The sequence below is a fragment of the Urocampus carinirostris genome, chromosome 9, assembly GCF_059441175.1.
Source record: "Urocampus carinirostris isolate Australia breed hairy pipefish chromosome 9, RoL_Ucar_1.0, whole genome shotgun sequence".
Lineage (NCBI taxonomy): Eukaryota > Metazoa > Chordata > Actinopteri > Syngnathiformes > Syngnathidae > Urocampus > Urocampus carinirostris.
The window spans coordinates 4,225,444-4,248,060 of record NC_142357.1 but is presented as its reverse complement, the minus strand read 5'-3'; the positions used below and the strand labels follow the sequence as shown (position 1 = coordinate 4,248,060).

General features: G+C 39.3%; 1 protein-coding gene and 1 long non-coding RNA gene across 4 annotated transcripts in view; one reads left to right on the top strand and one right to left on the bottom strand.

Annotated features, from left to right (window-relative positions):
- adrb2a (adrenoceptor beta 2, surface a) overlaps nucleotides 1-16,763 on the bottom strand; it is a 92,876-nt gene extending 76,113 nt beyond the window's left edge. Inside the window, exons 1-3 of one of the 3 annotated variants that reach the window (XM_088344248.1) lie at nucleotides 16,614-16,763; nucleotides 15,187-16,393; nucleotides 10,213-10,385 (exon numbers count right to left, since the gene is read on the bottom strand). In XM_088344248.1, the coding sequence (XP_088200374.1) occupies nucleotides 10,213-10,385; nucleotides 15,187-16,393 (1,380 nt within the window). In that variant the 5' untranslated portion in view covers nucleotides 16,614-16,763. Of the gene's footprint in view, nucleotides 1-9,953; nucleotides 10,386-12,121; nucleotides 16,394-16,613 lie in introns of those variants that run through there. The other 2 variants (XM_088344247.1, XM_088344249.1) reach the window with 2 other exon arrangements.
- On the top strand, nucleotides 1,235-7,398 carry LOC148359141 (uncharacterized). The gene is made up of 3 exons (XR_015851317.1): nucleotides 1,235-1,284; nucleotides 6,587-6,670; nucleotides 7,260-7,398. It is a non-coding gene; the product is annotated as an uncharacterized LOC148359141 (long non-coding RNA).
- Nucleotides 16,764-22,617: the final 5,854 nt, after the last annotated feature.

Here is a 22,617-nt window from a genome sequence, read left to right as displayed (position 1 = left end):
CTTCTTTAAACAGTTGACCTTACTGGGCAAAAGAAACAGCGTTTTTTTTGCATTCAGCACATCAAAACAATCCTCAAAGGAATCAATTTTATATTTGGGTGCTTAACCCTTACTTCCAAAAAGTGCACGAAGCCCGCGAACCGTCGACTTCCCATGCCTGGCGCGGTCTTCTTTTCCAGTCTATTAATACAGGCTCATTGAGTTATTGTTTTTTCCTTATTTTCCCTTCTGTCTTGTCTTTAGGGGGTGAAAAGCTTGTGACAGTATATAATGGGATGGTCTGTCTTGACCAACCAAAGACTTGGTCTCTTTATTGAAGTCCTTCGCAAGAGTGTTTTGGGTAGTGTAGGAAGAACCACGCTACAAAGGAATGCAGTCCTGGAATGCAATTAGTTTTCTCGATATTTAGTACTGTAACTCGTTATCAATAACGATTTGTAACTCAACTGTAGTTACAACATGGTGTGTTACTCTACTTTTAGAAAGAAATTGTTAATTACATTGCTCTCTATTCTCTGACCATTCCTCTCTTACTCATTGAGTAACATACAACCCTCAATCCACCAGCAACACAGCGCAGGACATTACATTTACAAAAGGTGCGCAAGTTTATATCTACCCACAAAATACAACTGACTACAGTATCGACGGTGCTGTCTCAGGCCCAGAGGTCACGTTATTTATATCCAAACCGTATTTACAACTAAAGAGTAAAATACTAAAATCAAGGGGTCAGTTTATATATGCATATTTTGTTGTGTATCATAGTAGTAGCGAATGGTAGGCACTGCGTGGGTTAAGGGTGTAGCTTATACAGGAAGGGATATATGAAAGGGTTTTCAATTGTGTAGAATGTTATTTGATTAAAAAATTAAATCTTATCCCCATTGGTAGAATATTTTGCTCATTTTAAATCAGATAAATCATCATCAAAATAGGAAAGGTACACTACAAAAAAATCAAATTGATTGCCAGGATATTATTCTCATTTACTCATAAATCTTACTTTTACATATGTTGTGTTGTTTAAAAAAACAGTTTTAAAATATGCTAAACTATCATCTAAAATGGGAGATAATTTTAATAATTTTTCGAACGGGCTGAAAACTAAAGAGGGTTTACAGTATTGCTGCAGTGTGTTGTCATGTGGGTAAAAACCTTTGTGAGGTATCTGTTTACAAATGTGCTTTACGGCTCGAGTAACTCCAACCCAAATCATATCAGTGAAGGGATTCAAAAAGAGTGGTTCACAAACACACAATCTCCTTATTTTACAGAAACCCGGTAGGTGAGGCCTAGGCCCCTTTAAATCAATAGTCCTGTGTAGAAAAGATAAAATAAATGTTTGCTTATCTATACTTCTGTTTATTTTTCTTACCAAGCAGATGTTAAATAGTTTTGCTAATTTTAAGTATCGTCTTTCTAATCTTGGTACAAACCATTCTCTATATGTCTTTAGCAAATGTCCTAAGATTGGGGAAAAAAAAATGATAGAAATGTGCAATTTTGCATTTGAAAAGATATTTATGGTTTAGGCCACTGATGTGCAGTCAAGGCAGGCAAGTGATGCTGTGTTTATCTGTCATCGTGAAAATAAAGTATAGAATAAAACATGTTCGGTAGCCTAGATGGCAGGGCGCCCGCTGCGAGACTGGTGCAAGCCTCGGCCGAGTCATACCTAAGACTTACAACATTGGTACTCATTGCCTCCCTGCTTGGCGCTCGGCATTAAGGGTTGGAATTGGGGGGTTTGGTCACCTAGTGACTAAAATGGCTGCGCTACAGTTTAACTGTACGGGTCAGGTGTATCGACATTTCGTTCTGTGTGCATGGTTACAAAGAATGACAATAAAAGTAAATTCTATTCTTCTATTCCTCTTCTCTATGTTAAATGGTTTTATTTATTCAGTGTTTAAATTCTTCACAATTTGGATATTTTTTTCAAAATTATTTTACATTTTCCTGTTATAACGAATATTAATACAACTAGTATGTAACATATTATTATGTAACAAGCAGGGCGTCTGCAGGTGCAGAGTGAGGCAAACACTTCTCTTGCCTCACGGCAGAGGGCGAGACCAAGGATTATGTGCACATTTTATTCCCAAATAATAATATTAGTTATTTAGTCAAGTCAAGTCACCCAGTAATTTTTTTCTTCATTTCTTTCTTAATTGAAGCTTTACGTACTATGGTTGCTGTATTGTAATGCATTTTTGTACACTATACGAAAAATTCCAAAAAGCTCTCTTTGTGCATTTTTAAATTTTGAATGTTAAAGTAGCACAAGGGCAGCACGGCGGCACAGTGGTTAGCGCATGTGCGGCACAGTTCATGTCTTGGGAACCTCCTGCGTGGGTTCAAATCCAGCTCCAGACTTCCTGTGCGGAGTTTGTATGTTCTCCCCGTGCTTGCGTGGGTTTCCTCTGGGCACTCCGGTTTCCTCCCACATTCCAAAAACATGCATTTCAGGTGGATTGGCCGGTCCAAACTGTCCCTAGGTGCGAGTGAGTTGTCTGTCCCCGTGTGCCCTGCGATTGGCTGGCAACCAGTTGAGGGTGTCCCCTGCCCGCTGCCCGATGATTGCTGGGATGGGCTCCAGCACCCCCGCAACCCTACTGAGGATAAGCGGTGCAGCTAATGAGAGATGAAAGTAGCACAAATCCATTAATCAGTTCTCAAAAGTGATGTTATCGTTTCAAGACAAAATGGATGTAGGCGAAAAATAATGGTTTGTGCTTTTGACGGAATTCAGCAAACTTGACGTTAGCTGACCACATACGCCGTTGAGAGTTATGTTTTAAGAGGTTTTCTTTGGCAGAATCAAACACATCCGCAGAGGCCTTTTTGCTTTGATAACCTTGGGTCAGGTAGCGCTGGTTTTTCCAATCAGGTTTGAGAATTTTGCCATGCGACTGTGTGTGCCCGCTGGTACGTATCAGGGGGGAAGCCCCTGGGAGTGTTGGGACTGCAGACAAGATGGTGCCTCGATCGCTCCGGCCGCCCAAATGTCGCGGGACATTGCAATCTTCTAAAGACCAACTTTTCACACACTTTGACTCTAATTCAGGGGTAGCCAAACTGATAAGGCCCGCCAACGGATTTAATCCAGCCCCCCAGGCGATGCTGAGAGAAGCACAAGGGAAAAAATGAGACTGCTCAAACAATGACCTTCAGTTTCAAACATGTTCACTGAATATGACCAAGTCGCGCGCCACTTTGGATTACCTATTGTAGCTGTATATGCTGACTATCATTTATCACTACCATCTGTAAGAGCAGGGAGAGCATGTATAGTATTTGAGGGTGGGTTGCATGTAAGTCAGCTGTTGTTTGTGGATGACACGGCTCATTCTGAAGCTGGGCTAAATGCCTTGGTAGTGGAGTTCGATAGATTGTGTTAAGGTGAATGTAGAAAAAGAGTAAGGTACTGGTGTTTGAGACGTGGTGATGTAGGCGGATTAGAGATTTTGTCGAATGATGTAAAGATGCAGGAGGTAGATGGTTTTAAGTATTTAGGTTTGTATGTGACAGCAGGTGGTAGCTTGGAGGAGGATGTGAAGATCAGGGTGGGTAAAGGGTGCAAGGCAATGGGTGTGCTGAAAGGATTGTTCAAATGTAGAGATCTTTTAATGGATGCAAAGTAAGGATTTTATGAAGGTGTCATTGTACCAACAGTTATGTATGGCTCAGAGGCATGTGGTTTGAGAGTAAACGAGTGTAATGGGTTAAATTGCTTTTAAATGAGTTGTTGCATAGTATGTGTGGAGTGACATGACTGAAAAATATAAGGAACAAGAAAGTAAAGAAAAGAACTAGTGTGGTGAGAGAACTTGCTGAGAGGGTTGATGAAAAGGTTCTGAATCATGGTCTGGATGTGGTTAATTTAATAGATGAAAGTGTGTGCTAAGGATAGTAAAGTATGACTGATATCGACACTTAAAATGTGGAGGGGGTGAACTAGAATAGAAAAAGAAAAATAAAATAGAAAAACTAGTGTATGCTGTCGGGCCTCTCGGCTGATGAAGGGTTAAATGGCACAACAATTGCGCTCTTGGGCTTAATGGTAAGTGTCAGGTTGGGAAGAGCAGAGCGGAAGGAATGGTGAATGTCAGTGTGTACTTGATTCCAGCTACTTGACCTGACTTGATCTGGAACCAACGTGAGGGCAAGGAAAAACTCAAAAACATCAACATGAAGAAAATGAAAAAACCTCGAGAAGGGACCACACATGTGGTATCCCCCTTTTAGGATTACCAGACAGCAAAGGATGTTGCAATTACAAATAATACAGAGACATTGTCCACAAAAGTATAGGTTATTCATATGCTATAGAGTAGAAGTGTGTTTTATGCCTAGATTTAAACATTTTCACTGAGGTTGCAGATCGGATCTCAGGGGGAAGAGTATTCCACAGCACCGGTGCCCGGATGAAGAACGCTCTCGAACCTGCAGAATACTTCTTGGGTTTAGGGATCACCAGTAGATCGGCGCTTTCAGAACGAAGGCTTCGGACCGGAACATAGGGGGAAATCAGATCTGAAAGATATGAGGGAGCAAGTCCATGTATGATTTTATATAATACTACATATATATATATATATATATATATATATATATATATATATATATATATATATATATATATACACATCTAATCTCATCTCATCTCATTAGCTGTACCGCTTATCCTCAGTAGGGTCACGGGGGTGCTGGAGCCCATCCCAGCAATCATCGGGCAATGGGCAGGAGACACTCTGAACTGGTTGCCAGCCGATCGCAGGGCACACAGGGACAGACAACTCGCTCGCTCATTCACACCTAGGGACAATTTGGACCAGCCAATCCACCTGAAATGCATGTCTTTGGAATTTGGGAGGAAACCGGGGGTAACCCACGCAAGCACGGGGGGAACATACAAACTCCGCACAGTAGGTCGGGTAGCTGGATTTGAACCGACACAGGAGGTTCCCAAGACCTTAGAACTGTGCTGCATCCGCGCTAACCACTGCGCCGCCGTGCTGCCCATATATACATATACATACATACACACACATATATATATATATATATATATATATATATATCCCAAGAGCCAAGAAGTGTTCCGCTGGTTCGAGAGCGTTCTCCATCCGGGCACCGGTGTTGTGGAAGGCTCTTCCCCCTGAGATCCGATCTGCTGCCTCAGTGGACATGTTTAAGTCTAAGCTTAAAACTCACTTCTACTCTATAGCATACGAACAACCTAAACTTCTTATATGTAATAACTTGTGAAGCCCTTTGAGACTATTTGTGATTAAGGGCTATACAAATAAAAATGACTTGACTTGTTTTTTGCTGCTTTTCCCGTTTTTATTTTCTTTGTTTTTGTATGTGTTTGTCTTGCTGTTGGTCATCCCTCCTGAGGGATATGCCCAGGGTAGATATATAGAAAGGGCGGGGAATCAATTAAAATAAATAAACTAATTAATACTAGTGAAATAATCGCTTGTGGTGTCCAAGACAAATATTTTTTTTAATAAAATATTCAAGTTCCATGTGTAAGCATTGTAGAACACCCATCTCTTGCACCAAACTGATCCAAAGTTGTTTGACGAGGTCCACTGTCTGACTGCACCATCACATTGGGGTGCTTAGCTTTTAAGTAATACATCAGGGAAGAAGTATTTCGATGTAAATTGAATTCAGCTTTGCAACGCACACATATCATTTTCGCCTTGTCAATACACCCATCGGGCAATGTTTCCTTTCTCTTTCCAATTGCTAGCATGCTATGCCACGTTAGCCTCAGGAAACGAAAGTAACTCTTCCTTGTTTGTTGGAGCAGCACAGCTTGACACCCGGGGGCGTGCGCATGGCGGAATTTGAGTCGTTCATCTCTGCTGTCTGCTTATGTGCGCTGACTTGGAAGTGTTAAAGATTAAAGATAAAGATGCAAGTCATTTAACACTGTTCAGTTTGTGTTCTGTTGCTGATAAATGGGAGACGGACAGACAGGTTAGAGATAATGACTGGCGTCACCACACATTGCCTACAATCAACACATGTAATCTTGTATTGAAAAAGTACTTAACACAATAGTATGCACTCATGAAATAATGCGTATATGTAATGCATTGCGCAAAACTACGACGACATTACTATAAGTGATAACATAAACAAGAGGATTTTACTCCAAAATATATGACCTCAAGTAATTAATTTGATAAAGCTGGCTAGTCGAAATGTGCTTTCGCATTCCTCAAACAACTCTGTTTGTGGCATGTGCGCAGAAAAGGCTTCTGCCGCATTACTCTCCCATACAGCTCTCCTTGTGCAAAGTGCGCTGAATAGTTGAACGATGCGCAGTGACACCAGCTGCAACAGGATCATGTTGTAGGTCTTTGGAGCTGGTCTGTGGGTTGCGTTTGACTGTTCTCACCATCCTTCGCCTCTGCTTATCTGAGATTTTTTTCTTGGCCTGCCACTCAGGGCCTTAACGAGAACTGTGCTTCTGTTCTTCGATTTACTCACTATGTTCCTCATAGTGCAAACTGACAGCTGAAATCCCTGCTCAAGCTTTTTGTATCCTTCCCCTAAACCACAGGTGTCAAACAGGCGGCCCGCGAGAAGCGCAAGAAAAAAACAAGCTGCAGGTTGAAATATGTCAACTTGATGTTGCCAAAGCCAGGTGCCTCTCACAAAGACACTGTACTTGTATTTATTTCTCACTCTCAGTCTCTCTGTCTCTCTCCGTCTCTCTCTCTCTCTCTCTCTCTCTCTCTCTCTCCCACACCTTTTCTCCCACTCTCTGTCTCTGTTTCTTTCACTCTCCGTGTCTCTCTTTTTCTCTTCCTTTGTTGCTTTTTGTCTCTTTCTCTCTGTGTGTCTTTTTAACTTCTTTTGCTCTAACTTCATTCTTTCCTTTTCTCTCTTTTCTCTTTCTCTCTTCCTACCATTCACGCTTTCTTTTCTTTCCTTCTGTCTTTCTATTTCTCTTTCGATTTCTTTCTTCCTCTCCTTTTCTTTCCCCCTCTCTCACGACTTCTCTTTTTATCTCTTTTGTTTCTCATGCTTTCTCCCTCTCTCTCTTTCTTTGTCCCGCCCTTTCTCCTCTTTTCCCTCCCTCTTTCTCTTATTTCTTTCTCTCTCTTTTTCTCTCTCTTTAATCTACTAGTCCGGCCATCGACAGAATGTTTGTTTTATCGTGTGGCCCCCGAGTTAAAATGAATTTGACACCCCTGCCCTAAACCATGATGTTGAACAATCTTTGTTTTCAGGTAATTTGACAGTTGTTCTGAGGCTCACATGTTGCCATTCTTCAGAGAAGATGCAAAGAGGAGAACAACTCGTACCTGGCCCCATTAAATACCCTTTCTCATGATTGGCTTCACCTGTGTATGTATGCAGTGTTCATTTTAACTCTGGAAAGTGATGGGTCCCGGGGACTCGTATGCTCAAAAATCTATGGGTCCCAATAGAGATCTATGGGTCCCCAAAATTTAGTGTGCTCCATGCCCTTACAAATTGTCGTATTTTCCCTTAGACAATACAAAAACATCTTTTTTTTTTCAAATATGTTTATTGATGTAGTTTAACATGTTATATTGTACATGTGTTTCCTTATATCATATATATTGTTAATGAACATTTTGTTGTGAGACACTGAGTTGCTCGACATGAATGAGGTTTATTATAAAAAAAAAGGTCAAAAATGAAGTCGCTTGGACGTTCACTGTAGAAGGAAAAAATACATGCAAATATAATTAAGTAGAATAATACATTTTAGTATTCAAATTATTAATTCATTTTGTGCATTAAATTATTGTTGGTAATATACTGAATAAAAGGGATCACCACAAACCTGTCTTTATTTTTGGAGTGCGGTAAATTTTTGTTAAAAAATGATAATGACAATTTCGTGTCAAAAAAGTTGTGTCCCGGGGACACACGTTGATATGACACGATGCGTCCCCAGCAAAAATAACGCGTCTAGGACGCAGGGACATGGGCAAACGAGAACACTGTGTAAATCAAGGGTCAATGAGCTTACCAAACAAATTTTTTGTTCCAATAATTAGTGCTAAAGGTATTCAAATCAATAAAATAACAAGGGTGCCCAAATGTATGCACCTGCCTACTTTTGTTTAAGTAATTATGGCACACTTTCTATATTTTTTAATTTTTGCTAGGTATTGGTATTGGTGTGACGTAAAATGGGGAAATACAATAACGTAATAATCAAGCCAATGTTGCTGTCTATGCAAATGGTGCCAGTTTAGGTTCTCAATGTCTAGTATTCATTTTTGTTTTATTTTATTCTTCTTGTTTTGTGTTCTATTCAAGCTTTTTCAGTCGATGATTAGTAAAAGAAAAGTCAATAAATCCAAGTGTGTGTGTGTGTCTTGATTAAAGTACATTGAACTATCAAAACGGTAAAATTAATTCACCTAATGTTGGTTCCAGATCAGGGGATGGTGTAATAATAGTCTGAAAAAATAGTCTGTGTAATAACATGTTAAGTCCTTTGAGACTCTTTGTGATTAAGGGCTATACAAATAAAAATGACTTGACTTGACTAAAGTGTGTGTAGCCACCATTCAGAATAACTAAACAAGGTTTTTCATCCGTTTTCTGTCACAATCACCCGGATCGGGAACACCTGTGTTCAGGATTTGGCGCCAACAGCCAGGAGAGCTGATTGGCGCACCCTGTATATTTAAATCTCCAGCTTCCGGTAATACTTTGTTCGATTGTACTATGCGATCTGTTGCCATTTGCTCAGAAAGCCCGTACCTCCGACTCTTTGCCTGCCTCCTGTTGTTCTACCTGATGTCCGTTGCCGACCCGTTTCCAAATCTGCCTACGACCTGCCCTGCCCGCCTGACTCCTGATCTCTCTTCCGAACACAATGACGCCCTTCTTCTCCAGCCCCAACCAACAACACGACGACTACGCCTGTCCGCAACCATTCCCGCCAAGCCTTCACCCGCCTGTCAAGTCTCGACAATCCGTCAAACAACGGATCGAAGATTCACGTCTTGTCATTCCTTCCTTCCAATAAAAACCAAGAAACGAGTGCAAGTGATCTCAGTTTTCATTACATCCTGCCTGACAGTTTTCCTGACATAATGATCTAAAAACATATGTGGTATTCCAAAAAAGGCGAGACGAATTTTGAAAAGAATAAACTCGGTTCTTTAATTCAATTGTTCAATAAATTGTTTGTTAGAATAATTTATTCACCACCCATTTTTGCTACACCTGAAACATTTTTAAGTCGAGTGTTTTGTATCAAAATGATTGGACAATGTGTCTGGGGTAATTGTAACGTTGATCAGAGGTATCTGGAACGATTGGTAGAGGGGAGGTTCGTCCCTTTTCCTCAGCCAAAAACTAACTTGGAGAATTTTTAATTTTGATGAATTTTGTTTGAAATGAATAAAGGCATGCAGGCGCCCTAACGATCACCTCAATGTGCTGAGGATTAATGGGAACCGGAACAAAGTTGTTTCTTCTACAGTTATTGTTGTTGGGTCGGTTAGTTGTCAATGAAAGGATATCGTACCGTGAACTTTTTGATGTCACGTTAATTTGGTATATTACCATGACATAGAAACCTGGATACGCCTTACAAAATTCCAGAATGGGTTCGCTCTGTCATAGGTTATGGAACTCACAAAGTTATCTGGATAGACAGAAACAAAACCGAGCTTCTTTTATTGCATTGGATGTGCCAAGAAATAAGAGTAAGGTGACATATCTAAAACTCATTATACCCAAAGCAGGGTATGTCCACTTTTTTTTCTCTTTTGCAGTAAAAGTCAGTCGTAGCTGACAAAACTGAATCGATTTCTATGTGTAGTTGGTAAAGGCATGACGACTTCTTCCGAGATCGCCAAAATTTTGCATCCACCCTTACAAGGCTAGCATCTTTGGATGCCTTGATGCCATGAACAGAACTCTGTATATAATAAATGGGGCCCTTTTCTATTGTGTTTTGAGATAAGTTTGCATACTAAGGAAGGCTATACTATCAAGAATATCGACTAAAGAGTTGCTCACTGTGTCATGATTACTAACTCTGATCACCTGGAGCAATCATGTGAGTGCCTTCTGATTGGCTGGCACTTCGCTCTTAAGCACGCTACGCCCAGACCTCCTCGTCAGAGTGTACTATGGTAACTCTGTGTGACTCTCCTGATTTCCCGTTCGTCCAAGAACTATGCTTACCTGTTTCTGCCTGCCTCCGATCCGACCTGTTTTCCGTCCCACGCTTCGATCTCCTCTCCAGCCCAGGTAAACTCGAACTGCCTGACTTCCGCACTCCGATTGGCCACTTGATCCGTAGCTATCTCTCGGGCTCCGCTGCTGACGTCTGACAGCCATCACGACTCCCGCAAGCCCTACATTATTATATTATATTATATACTACATTCTCTGTACAATTGCCTTAACTGCATCAAAGGACGAAAAAATCAGAAAAGGGTGAGAAAAGACTTCTTATATTCAGGCAATTTAATTGTCACAAAATGAAGACAGTACATGCCACATGTAAATAATTTAGTTCAACACAAACAGCTCTGACTTTTCATAAATATCACAAGACGACGAAACAGAAAGATAGCTTTCCCACAACAAAGTTGTGCGCGCAGGAGTTGAAAACATCAAGTAAACACTGTGCTGCAAGAACGACCACTTACGACGCAGCGACTGAAGCAGATTTTATATTTATAGTATTTCACACATCGATGAGCCACAGCAGTCCACCAGACAATTATTTAGGTAGCTGAATTATTTAAGGAGTTTTGATGTTCCTTGATCCAATCATTTGATTATGACAAATGTTTTTCAGTACTGTCATTTTCCCCTCTTTTCATTAGTCAGTATGTAAGGATGATTACCAAAATACATGTACTTCAGTTTATACACTGTACCTATGCAGAACTAAAATGTCAGGGTGATTACTTTTCCTGTAACTGCATGTACAATAATCTTGTCTTCACCTGCAAACTAACTAGGCAGGTTGAGTTGCACCAAAAAGACCTAATTTCATATCAGTTTATCTATTAACAGGAATAATACCTACTAAGGGTGGGCGGATAGATCCAAATATTAATGCTATTAATACTAAGTCAGTATGTAGATTGCAGCCATACTATTGACCTAGGATTGACACTGTCCTCCTATTAGCACTATAATTATCTTGTTGATGGATTGTCAGATTATACATATGTTATAACTTTAAAAATTACTACAATTGTGTTCAGTTTATTTGCACTGCTGACTTTTATTTCCAAATATTCTGCAATGGAAGGTATTTTAGTCATTTGTTGACATTGTTATAAAACTACCCTTTTAAAAATGTTCTGATCCGGTTTCCAAATTAAGTCAATCAAGTATCTCTATTTTAATTGGCCGTTTTTTATTTTATGATCTTTTTTTGATTAAAAAAAATAAGAAATGTGTTTTATGCTACACTGTTGCAAAAGTAGAAAAATAACAAATAAAAGTGATACCGCAATTATATTTACCGAATGTCAATATTCACTAGCAAGAAAAAAACAGGGCTCACGCAGCTTTCATTGATTGGGAATTGATTATTCTTACCCCTTTGTTCGAAAAATATAATAATAATAATACTTAAATTATATATTGTTCTTGTTTTAAGATATTTTATTCGGTTTCTTATGGAGAAAAGGTAATAAAAATGAATCATTTAAATAAGGATAAATGTCCAACTTAGCAGATACCGAAGATTATAAAATATTTGGGTTTTTGGGGGTACCAATAGCAGCAAGATGTTGGGCAATTATGTCAGCTCCCTTTAGGCGAGCCTTGTGTTATGTAAAATAAACACACATTTTTTGACCTACTAGTACAGTATTAAGGAAAATGCAAACATGAATATTTTGTTTGTTTGTTTGTTTGTACATGATTCAATTGTTTGTTTGTTTGTACATGATTCAAATTGAATCTTTTCTTCCGGCGCCGTCACGAATGGCAGCCACTCCAGCAGCTCCCGTGTTATTTTCGATTGTTCTCGATTGTTCTCAGCTCAGGGATGCTGCTGGAAATGTGAATTTCCCTTCGGGGATGAACAAAGTATCTATCTATCTATCTATCTATCTATCTATCTATCTATCTATCTATCTATCTATCTATCTATCTATCTATCTATGTGTATATGATAGTTCATGAAATTTTGCCTATTATTGAAATGAATTGTATTTTTTTTAATGATACAGGATTTTTACCACTAGGAGGTGCTAAATAATACAGCATGTATTGAAAAACAATCCGAATGATCGAACCTCAGCAAAATAAGCAAATGTATCTTGCTTGTTATAAAAATGTCCTTATTTAACTAAAAACATGGGTTAAAATATCTTAAAACTACAACAATCCCATTTCAAATAATCAAATTACTCTGCTAGTGGGGTCAGATTTTATTTTTAGTGACACAAATTATTTTTAAGTGGAAAAAAATGGTTTCCGCATCCAAAAAAAACCTTCTGGTTAAAAAGACAAGAACATTGGGCTGTTTTCTTCATTGTTTTGCTATAGTTGCCTCAAAATTGAATTTGTTGTTGAAAGTTAACAAGTCACAGTGTGGGGTAACTGAATTATTTAAATCGTGTTTTTTTATGTTGTGGCAAAATTTTGGAAAAGTGAAAATAAAGCTGATGAGCAAAGCATTTTGGGGCATTTTCTATATGTTGAGAAACAGAAGGTATTTATGTTGTATTGTTGACTTTGTTATACAATATTTGTTTGTTTTTTACATTACTCCTTTTATTTGTTTGATTCTTTTGACTTCTGTTTAAAAACAGTTGTTTTAGGAGATTCATATCTTTATCATATTCTGATTTATTTTTTATAATTGTCCAAAGTTTTTTCATTGTATTTTTTACGTTGTTTGCACTTTCTGACTTTATGTTCAAAATAGTGTGCAGTGGAAGGTAAAATAGTTTTATAGGTTACTTTGCTGCTTATTTTGAGTTTGACTTTTTCGATTTTTCCTCTGAAACAGTTGTTGTAGTGGACGCATTTTTTTATAATGCTAAAAATTTGCCTTGTAGTTATTTAATAAATACAGAACGTTCATACTGCCCAATATTTGTGTGTTGTGTTCATCACAATTATGTTCAACTCAACTATTGAATGATCATGATATTTCCAAGGAAAAATGATCTGTATCAGATTAGTATCAATCAATACTACCCTGTATTTACTAGGATCGAATCAATGCCAGAATTCTGGGTACATATATATTCAAAAGTCAAGTTTAAAGTAAATCATATTTTGGTTTAAGTTGAATGCATGGTCCAATACTTTTGTGGAGTTTTACATTTAATCCTTGTTAGTGCAATCAAACCTAAGCAGTTGGGGTTGAGTTGCAAGAAGAGGGCACTGCCAGGAGGGAGCAGTGTGTATATACTGTACAACTGACTGCGGTTCAGAGCTGCCATTGTGGGACAAAACAGATACTTGGTTAAAAAACAACAACAACACATCAGCACAAATATAGATATACCATTCCAAACACAATCTGTAAAAAGGAAAAAAAATACAGCTGTGTTGGGTACGGACCTGAAAAATGCCACTGAAATCCACTGTCAAAACATTCATTGACTCCTTTCCTTCTTTTTTTTCTTTTTCCGCAGTTCATGGAAAAAAAACATTTAGAATTTTTATGACATTGAACCCTTGGTTTTACTTTGCAATTAATCCATGAAATGAAGCAGAGAGGGGAAAATGTGACGCCAAAAGCTCCTAATTTTGACTTGACGCTTGTTGACATAATGATAGTTGCGTAAATACTCGTGCTGCATTGAACCAAGCAGCACAGTGCCTATGGATCCAAAGTTCGTCGAGACCAAGGGCAAAGCTAAAAAATAGGTTACATTCTCGAACTGCTCAGCCATGACAATACGCAACCTTTTACCTGCAATGAAAAGGAGTTCAACCTGATTTTAAAGTATCCTCAGATTAATTTCCTCAGGTGTATCACATTTAAATTAGTGTTCATAGATTTTAGGTAATGTCAAAATCCAAACTTTGCTAAGGGAAAGGGACAAAATCCTGGACTTTGACAGTGGAGATGACTGTCTTACTTTTGTTTATTGGGCTGGGCGCAAATGGATTAGGGCACTTCCTGGACGCGGAATTGCTCTGTGCTGGATTATTTCACGGCACTGCAGATTTCATGCATGATAAAAGTCTGGAAAACGTCAGTGACGTGACAAATGTGCAGCGCTTGTCTCTTGTCGTTAAGACAGTTAGTTCTAAACACCTCTTGACATTCTTGCTTTGTCTTGCCTAGTCCTTCAAATACATACAAATACAAACACTTCTGTTCATGTTGTAAACAAAGTACTCTTACTCAGATGTTAATTTAAAAAAAAAACACACACACTTGTGCATCCATGGGGACTTACATTAAAAAAACAAAAACTGTGCGCTGAAGGAATTTATGAATCGCATGCTCCGCGTTTACCTCTGAGAGTGTTTTAGACAGTATTCTTATAAGGAAAGATTAGTGCTGATAATGGAAATGCTGATTTCTCTAGAAAAGCACAGGCTTTTTTTTTATTACAAAACCGACAGAGAACAGCCCCGGGCGTTGCTCAGCTTGTACCGGCGAGACGGAGATAACTGTTATTTATCAGCGGCACTATCTGCTACACAACCTCCCAAGGAGCAGGCTGTAAAAACGAGATCAAGCTCTATGTGGGCCTCAAAAAACAGCTGACACAGAATGATCCTATACCTGTTTTTGAGCTCTCGTATCGCCGTGTATACGGGGAATCCCAACGCAATGGCCTTGGAATGTCTGTCAAATGAGCACTGACGGCTATAATAATTGCTCTCTCGTATGATAACTGCACAATGCAATTCTTGTTAACAGAAATTCTTCCGTTTTTAAAGTGAAGGTAGCTGAAGCAGCATCAGTGCTAACACGGTGAGGTAGATGTAATAGAAACAGAAATAGCGAGTCAAAAATAACGACAGTATTTATGTAACTGGATAAATACGTTTTCCTTAAAGCAGAGTCCTGTGCTTCCATCATGCTGTTTGACTGGCCTTACCTGCCATTGTCAAGGGGGTGCATGACACAGTGTAAACATGAAAAATGTCTTCTGTGCAAAAATCTCTGAGTTTAAAGTACAGCCCTTGCGACTGTGAGGTTTTTGCTGCAGTTACCGTTGGAGTCCATGGCTCTGTCCTGGATATGTTCCACACACGCTCCTTGCTCCACGCAGCCCTCGTTGCCGTCGCTTTCTTCGGAATTGCCTTTGCTCCGCCCCTGAGGCTCGCTCTGCCAACTGTGTCTGTCGTATACGTATCCGTTCATAGGTCCCGCTTTGGAGCTATGGTTCCTTTTGAGGCACAAAAGTTCCTTAAAAGCGTATCGGAATTCTGGGCTCCGGCAATAAATGAGTGGATTGAAGGCCGAGTTGGCGTAGCCAATCCAGTTGAGGATCCGGAAAGTCAGGTCGATGTCTTCCACCTTCCAAATGGCGACCACCACATTGAGGAGAAAGAAAGGCAGCCAGCACAGTGTGAAGATCCCCATGATGATGCCGAGTGTCTTTAGGGCTTTGTGCTCCCGCAGGCAAAATTTCACTTTTTTCTGCCCCCTTCCGAGGTTGGTGTCCACCATTTGGAAGTTATCGCCGTTGTTGAAGCGTCCCATGCTTTGGTCAATCTTTCGCAGCTGCCGTTTGGCCTCCTGGAAAACCCGGCTGTAGACGAACACCATTATGACCAAAGGGATGTAGAAGGAGATGATGGAGGACGTGATGGCATAGGCCATGTTTGTGTAAAATTCACAGCAGTTGCTATTAGCGATGCACTCTTTGGCTTCCCTATCATCGGAGATCCACCACTTCATGTGTATGGGCAGGAAAGATATCAGGGCGGCAATAACCCATACAAGGACCACCACAATGCGGGCCTTGCACTTAGTCAGCAAAGTCTGGTAGCGGAAGGGAGAGGTAATGGCAAGGTAGCGGTCAATGGCGATGACGCACAAAGTCTCAATGCTGGCTGTCACGCACAGGACATCAGTGGCCGTCCAGAACTCGCACCAGAAACTGCCAAAGTGCCAGGTTTTAAAGATTATGTAACAGGCGCCAAAAGGAACCACAATGAGCCCCATTACCAGGTCGGCGCACGCCAGAGAGGTAATGAAGCAATTGGTGACGTTTTGCAGTCGCTGAAAGCGTCCGATAGCTGTTATGACCAGGATATTGCCAAAGACGATGCAGAGAACCAGCGATGACATGATCATGCCCAGCACAATCATGGTGACATCACTGAAATCCTCTTGACTTTTGGTTGTGTCCAATGACGAGTTGATCATCTCATGGGTCATGTTGTGGTACAGTGGGGGGCTTGGGCTTCCCATCTGAAAAGAAAGTGACACCATATCTTTTGAACAGTTGCCTTTTGAGACCTCGACAAAAAATAAACTCTTTCAAAACAAGCAAGCTCTGAAAAAGGCACACCCACTTGTCTGCAGTTAGCTAAATTACAGCTGAAATGTTACTAAAAAACACTCTGCCCATTCATGCAAAGGTTCAGCGAGGCCACTCTTGACAAGTTGTACTTAAAATAAAAGTACTGACCTCAACAGGTGGTTTCCTTCCTTCACTCTCTCCTGGAAGAAAAGTCTGTTCGATTACCCGGTGGTAAAACCTAAGCGCCACGTCTTTGGTTTGACGCACTTTCACTTATATTCCTGTTGTCTCAGTCAGTCTGCCCCGCAGTATAGCAGCGCTGCTTCTCATGTGTCTCTCAGGCTATTTGTCAGCGCCCTTATAACATGCACTGATGACATCACGTTCCGGCCCCAGCCAATCAGGAAGCGCTCAGAGCGGAGGGAGCCGAGAGCTTTGGAGACTTTTAGCACATTGTCCCTGCATCTGCAGAGCAGACAAAAGCTTAAAAACATGTAAGTACTTTACATCCTAAAAGCTAAATGTTAATACTTTGGTCAAATCGAACGCAAGACTGCTTTTGCTTTCTGTGATTCATTTCAAGAGTTTGGAAATGTTAAACAGTTAAGCTTTGGGCTCTAAAGTGTGACAAATTGCACAAACACAGTCAGTCAACTGTTAAGTTCAACCTAATTTGCATATTAGCTGTGCCAGTTTTCCCTGCAAAACACATGTGCATTCATTGCTTTGACCCGGCGCAGACAGGACATTTCCAAAGAGATGCCCTTGCATTAAAGTAAAATAAAGACAGCTGTTTATTCATTTTGATGGCTTGGCACCAGAGCTAAATAATTTATGGAAGTGGACAGTGTTCTGTAATGCAGTCAAAGGAAGGAAGCAAGTTTTTTCTGAACCCCTACATTGTTTTCAGTTGTTTTCAACTCTTGATAGAAATTTCTTAACACCCTTAATATGCAATCTCTGTCCCGCTATCTGCATCTCACATAATAAGTCCTGATGATTAAACAAAAACTGCATATTAAATTAAAAAATTGCGCTATGTTCCAGGTTATCCTGCCAAATTGAAGGGGGGTGCTCAAAAGCACACGGACTGGCATTGCTGACAGTTTTTAAACATAGCAGAGGCAAAAATTGAACTAAATGGAAAGATGTATCAAATAATGGGCGGCACGGCGGATCTGTTGTTAGCGCGTCCTTTACATTGCTTCTTTTTTCAGTTTGACTTTCTTTACTTTTGTTCTGAAAGAGTTGTAATGCAAATATTCACATACATTTTTACTGTAAAGTCTTGACGTTTCTTTTATGTTTGCATTGTAGTTATTTAAAGGGACAGTGTGTATCATTTAGCTAAATGGCCGATCACACACCCGCAGGTTTGCTTTAAAACAGCCACCGACTTGGCATGTGATGCTGCCCATTTAAAAGGGGTGTGCAAGAAGTGTGCATACGTACGTGGAGAGAATTAAAGCAACGGGTTCAATGTAGCAGAGTAAAAGAACAGTTTCTTATTTACATATATACAAATTTAAGAGTAAAAAGTAAAGGAGTATAAAAATACTCCCAGAAATACAAGATGTTCCAAAACATACTCAAGTAAATATAACGAAGTAAATGTAACTCGTTACTACCAACCTCTGGGGTTGAGTCACACGAAATGGCCTGCGAAATTCAAACTTTCCCAGCATACTCTTTTTAATCTTCCAAATGCACAACGAGCGTGTATGCAGTGTGTATTTTAGGATTAGCAACTGGAGTTAGTCAAATAAGAAAGCAAACAATTCAAATTTGTTTGTAAGGTTGACGATCAGAACATCATAGTCATTTTTCAAAGAATTTAAACAGGAACTTTGAAGGGTGAGATATATATATCTATAGATATATCTATCTATTATATATATATATATATATATATATATATATATATATATAAAACGTGGTACGTTAAGAAAAACTGCATTCACTCAACAACTAAAATAAACCAGTTAACACATTCAATGCCAAACATGAGCATATTTCCCCATTGTTTGAGAATAAATATGTTGTCTTAAGAAAATATTCTTTGTCATCTGTGATTATTGCAAAGGAAGTTGCTGATTAAGGCTGAATTATAAAGCATAAAACTGAAAAACAAAAATTTTAGTGGACATTTTCTTACTGATCTGACCCACGTCAGAACAGAAAGTCTGCATCCGGCCCCAGAGCCAAAAATGAGTTTGACATCCCTGTTCTACAACAACACAAATGCATACTGTAGTTTTGTGTGGGAAAAAAACGTTTTTACTTTCAAGAGGTTAAATCATTCCGTTTAGAGTACATTACTTGACAAAGGAGCCTTTTACATAATCATGAGATAAAAAACATTGTGTTGTCCACAAGGAATGAATGATGCTTCGTGGTAGTCCATGTGCTCGTGCCAGAGGCGCTGCTCTTCACCCATGTGGCTCACAATAGGCTCTTGCAGAGCTCCTTTTGACCCGTGACATGAAAAAAGGATTCAATCATACATCCATCCATTTTCTGCACAGCTTATCTTCACTAGGGTTGCAGAGGGGGCTGGAACCCATCCCAGCTATCTGCGGTCAGTGGGCAGGGGACACCCCGAACCGGTTGCCAGCCATTCGGAGGGCAGACGGGAACAGGCAACTAACTTGCCCATTCATATATAGTGACAATTAACCTGCCATGCATGTTTTTGTGCCAGAGGAAACCGGAGTGCGCAGAGGAAACAGACCCTGGCACGGGGAGAACATGCAAACTCGCAAGGGAAGGCCGGTAACGAGAATATATATATATATATATATATATATATATATATATATATATATATATATATATATATATATACATGCATTATCTGCACCACTCACTCGCGCATTGGGGACAATTTGGACCAGCCAATGAACCTGACATGCAACATAGTGCCCGGAGGAAACCCACACAAGCACAGTGAGAACATGCAAACTCGGCACAGGAAGGCTGGTAGCTGGATTTGATCCCACGACCTCAGAACTGTGCTGTGGACGCGCTAACCACCCATATATATATATATATATATATATATATATATATATATATATATATATATATATGTACTACACGACAGGAGTTATATATATATATATATATATATATATATATATATATATATATAAAGAGTTGCAGTCAAAAAAAGCTGCAGCTGTAAAGTTGTCCATCCATCCATCCAATATCTGCACCGCTTATCCTCAGCAGGGTCGCAGGAGTGCTGGAGCCCATCCCAGTTGGATGAACTGGTTGCCAGCCAGTCGCAGGGCACAAAGGGACAGACCATTCGCTCGCTCATCCTCACTTAGGGACAATTTGGACCGGTCAATTTACCTGAAATGCATCTTTTTGGAATGTGGGAGAAAACGGGAGTGCCCGAAGGAAACCCACGCAAGCACGGGAAGAATATACAAACTCCACACACGAGGTTCGATCTCATGACCTCAGAACTGTGCCGCACACGCTCTAACCACAAAACCTGTATATTCCCTGCATAATTACTTTAAAACAAGATAAGTTGTTTTGTTAACATGTCACAAACTACTGCAAACAAAGATACATACACATTTACTTTCAGTGTAGATGGTTTTGGGTGAGGAAAAGGAATGCGTGTGCTGCGTGCATAGCTTCGCCCATAGCTTCGACCATTGCTTCACCAATAGCTTTGCCCATTCCTACAGCTTCACGATAGACAGATAGATAGATAGATACTTTATTCAGGGAAATCCACACTTCCAGCAGTATCCTTGTGTTGAAAATAAAACAATAATAAAATAAAAGGAATATAATACATGCAAAGGATGCTGCTGGAAATGTGAATTTCCCTTTGGGGATGAATAAAGTATCTATCTATCTATCTATCTATCTATCTATCTATCTATCTATCTATCTATCTATCTATCTATCTATCTATCTATCTATCTATCTATCTATCTATCTATCTATCTATCTATCTATCTATCTATCTATCTATCTATCTATCTATCTATCTATCTATCTATCTATCTATCTATCTATCTATCTATCTATCTATCTACATAAATACTCAATGTAACGTGTTGATATAGTGCTACATCAAATACACTGTAATAAAAATAGGGTAATATGCAATGTGGGGGTGTGGTTTAATGTGGGCTTTTACTCCCCCGGGTGGAGTTAAAGAGCCTCATGCCATGAGGAAGAAATTATCTCCTCAGTCTGTCCGTGGAACAAGACTGTGACAGCAGTCTGTCGCTGAAGCTGCTCTTCCGTTTGGAGATGATGCTGTGTAGTGGATGTGATGAATTGTCCATATATATATATATATATATATATATATATATATATATATATATATATATATATATATACATTTATCATATACAGTGCAAGTAAAACTGAAAAATACATCTTGCTTGCCTATTTTATTGAAAATGGGTATTGTATAGAAAAATGGGTTTACCAGAATATCTATTTATTGACTTATTTGGGATTTTTTGTTTAGCTGTTAAATGTTATTGCTTTACATTGAAGAAAATAAGTATTTGAACACCCTGCTATTTTGCTATTTCTCCCACTTAGAAATCATGGCGGGGCCTGACAATTTCATTGTAGGTGCATGTCCACTGTGAGAGAGATAAACTAAAAAGAAAAATCCAGACATCACAACGCATCATTTAAAAAAAATAATATTTGAGTGATTCAGCAGCAAATAAGTATTTGTGTATCATCTGGAGTTCTAAACCCTGAAAGACCTGTTAGTCTAGCTGCACTCCATGTATCATCCTGAATCAGCCTGCAACTACACGACAGGAGTTGGTCAATGACTTAAAAAGGGCTGGGACCACCCTTTCCAAAGTTACTGTAGGTAATACAACGAAGACGTCATGGTTTGAAATCATGCATGGCTCGAAAGGTTCCCCTGCTTAAACCAGCACATGTTGAGGCCCATCTTAAGTTTGCATATGACCATTTGGATGATACAGAGGAGTCATGGGAATCTTCTTTGTGGTCAGATGAGACAAAAATATAACTTTTTGGTCATAATTCCACTAAGCGTGTTTAGAGGAAGGAGAATAAAAAGTACATTCCGAAGAAAACCATCACTACTGTTGAAAATGGGGATGTAGCATCAAGCTTTGGAGGTGTTTTTCTGTACATGGGACAGGATGAGTAGACTGCATAAAGAGAGGATGATTGGGGCCGTGTATGTGAGATTTTGGGGAACAACCTTCTTCTCTCAGTCAGAGCATTGAAGACGGATTTTTGCTGAGTCTTCCAATACGACATCAACCCAAAGCACACAGCTAGGAAAACCAAATAGTGGCTCCGTAAGAAGCATATTGAGGTTCTAGCATGGCCCAGCGGGTCTCTAGACCTGAACCCAATCGAAAATCTTTGGAGGTAGCTCAAACTCTGTGTTTCTCGGCGACAGCCAGAAACCTGACTGATCTAGAGAAGATCTGTGTGGAGGAGTGGGCCCTGCTGCAATACTTGAAAACCTGATGAAAGACTACAGGAAATGTTTGACCTCTCTAATAGCAAACAAAGGCCACTGTACCAAATTTTAACATTAATTTTCTCAGGTTTTATATGTATATATATATATATATATATATATATATATATATATATATATATATATATATATATATATATATATATAAAAAATCCTCCAAAACAAAAAGGACTTGTATTCTCCCAAAGCAGAATGTAGAAATAGTAATGAGTAATGTAGTTAGTTATCTACTGTAAGCTTGTTATGATACATCACCATCCTTCTCAGGACACAGAGAAAAAATATTGTCGCATGCATTAGTAATGAAGACCTTTACACAACACTCATGGATGACACAAAAAGCACATATAGTATTGTTTGGTATCTTAGTTAGCTGGTTAGTGTTAGCAACTTGTAAAGTAGTCTAATTTATTAGTCATGAAATAAAACACACACATACAATTAAATGGGGATAACACTTACACGGTCCAGCCCGTTCTGTGTATGATAAACTTTCTGTGGGGTGACATTTTTGATATAGTGTGGGGTGACAAGACGTTTTTTTCTTTAAAGTCAAAGTTGAAAGAATCAAAGCTTCTATTTGATCCCATTGAAAATGCATGTAGGTAATTTCAGAAATTACACACTTAAGGAAGCAAGGGGTAAAAAACT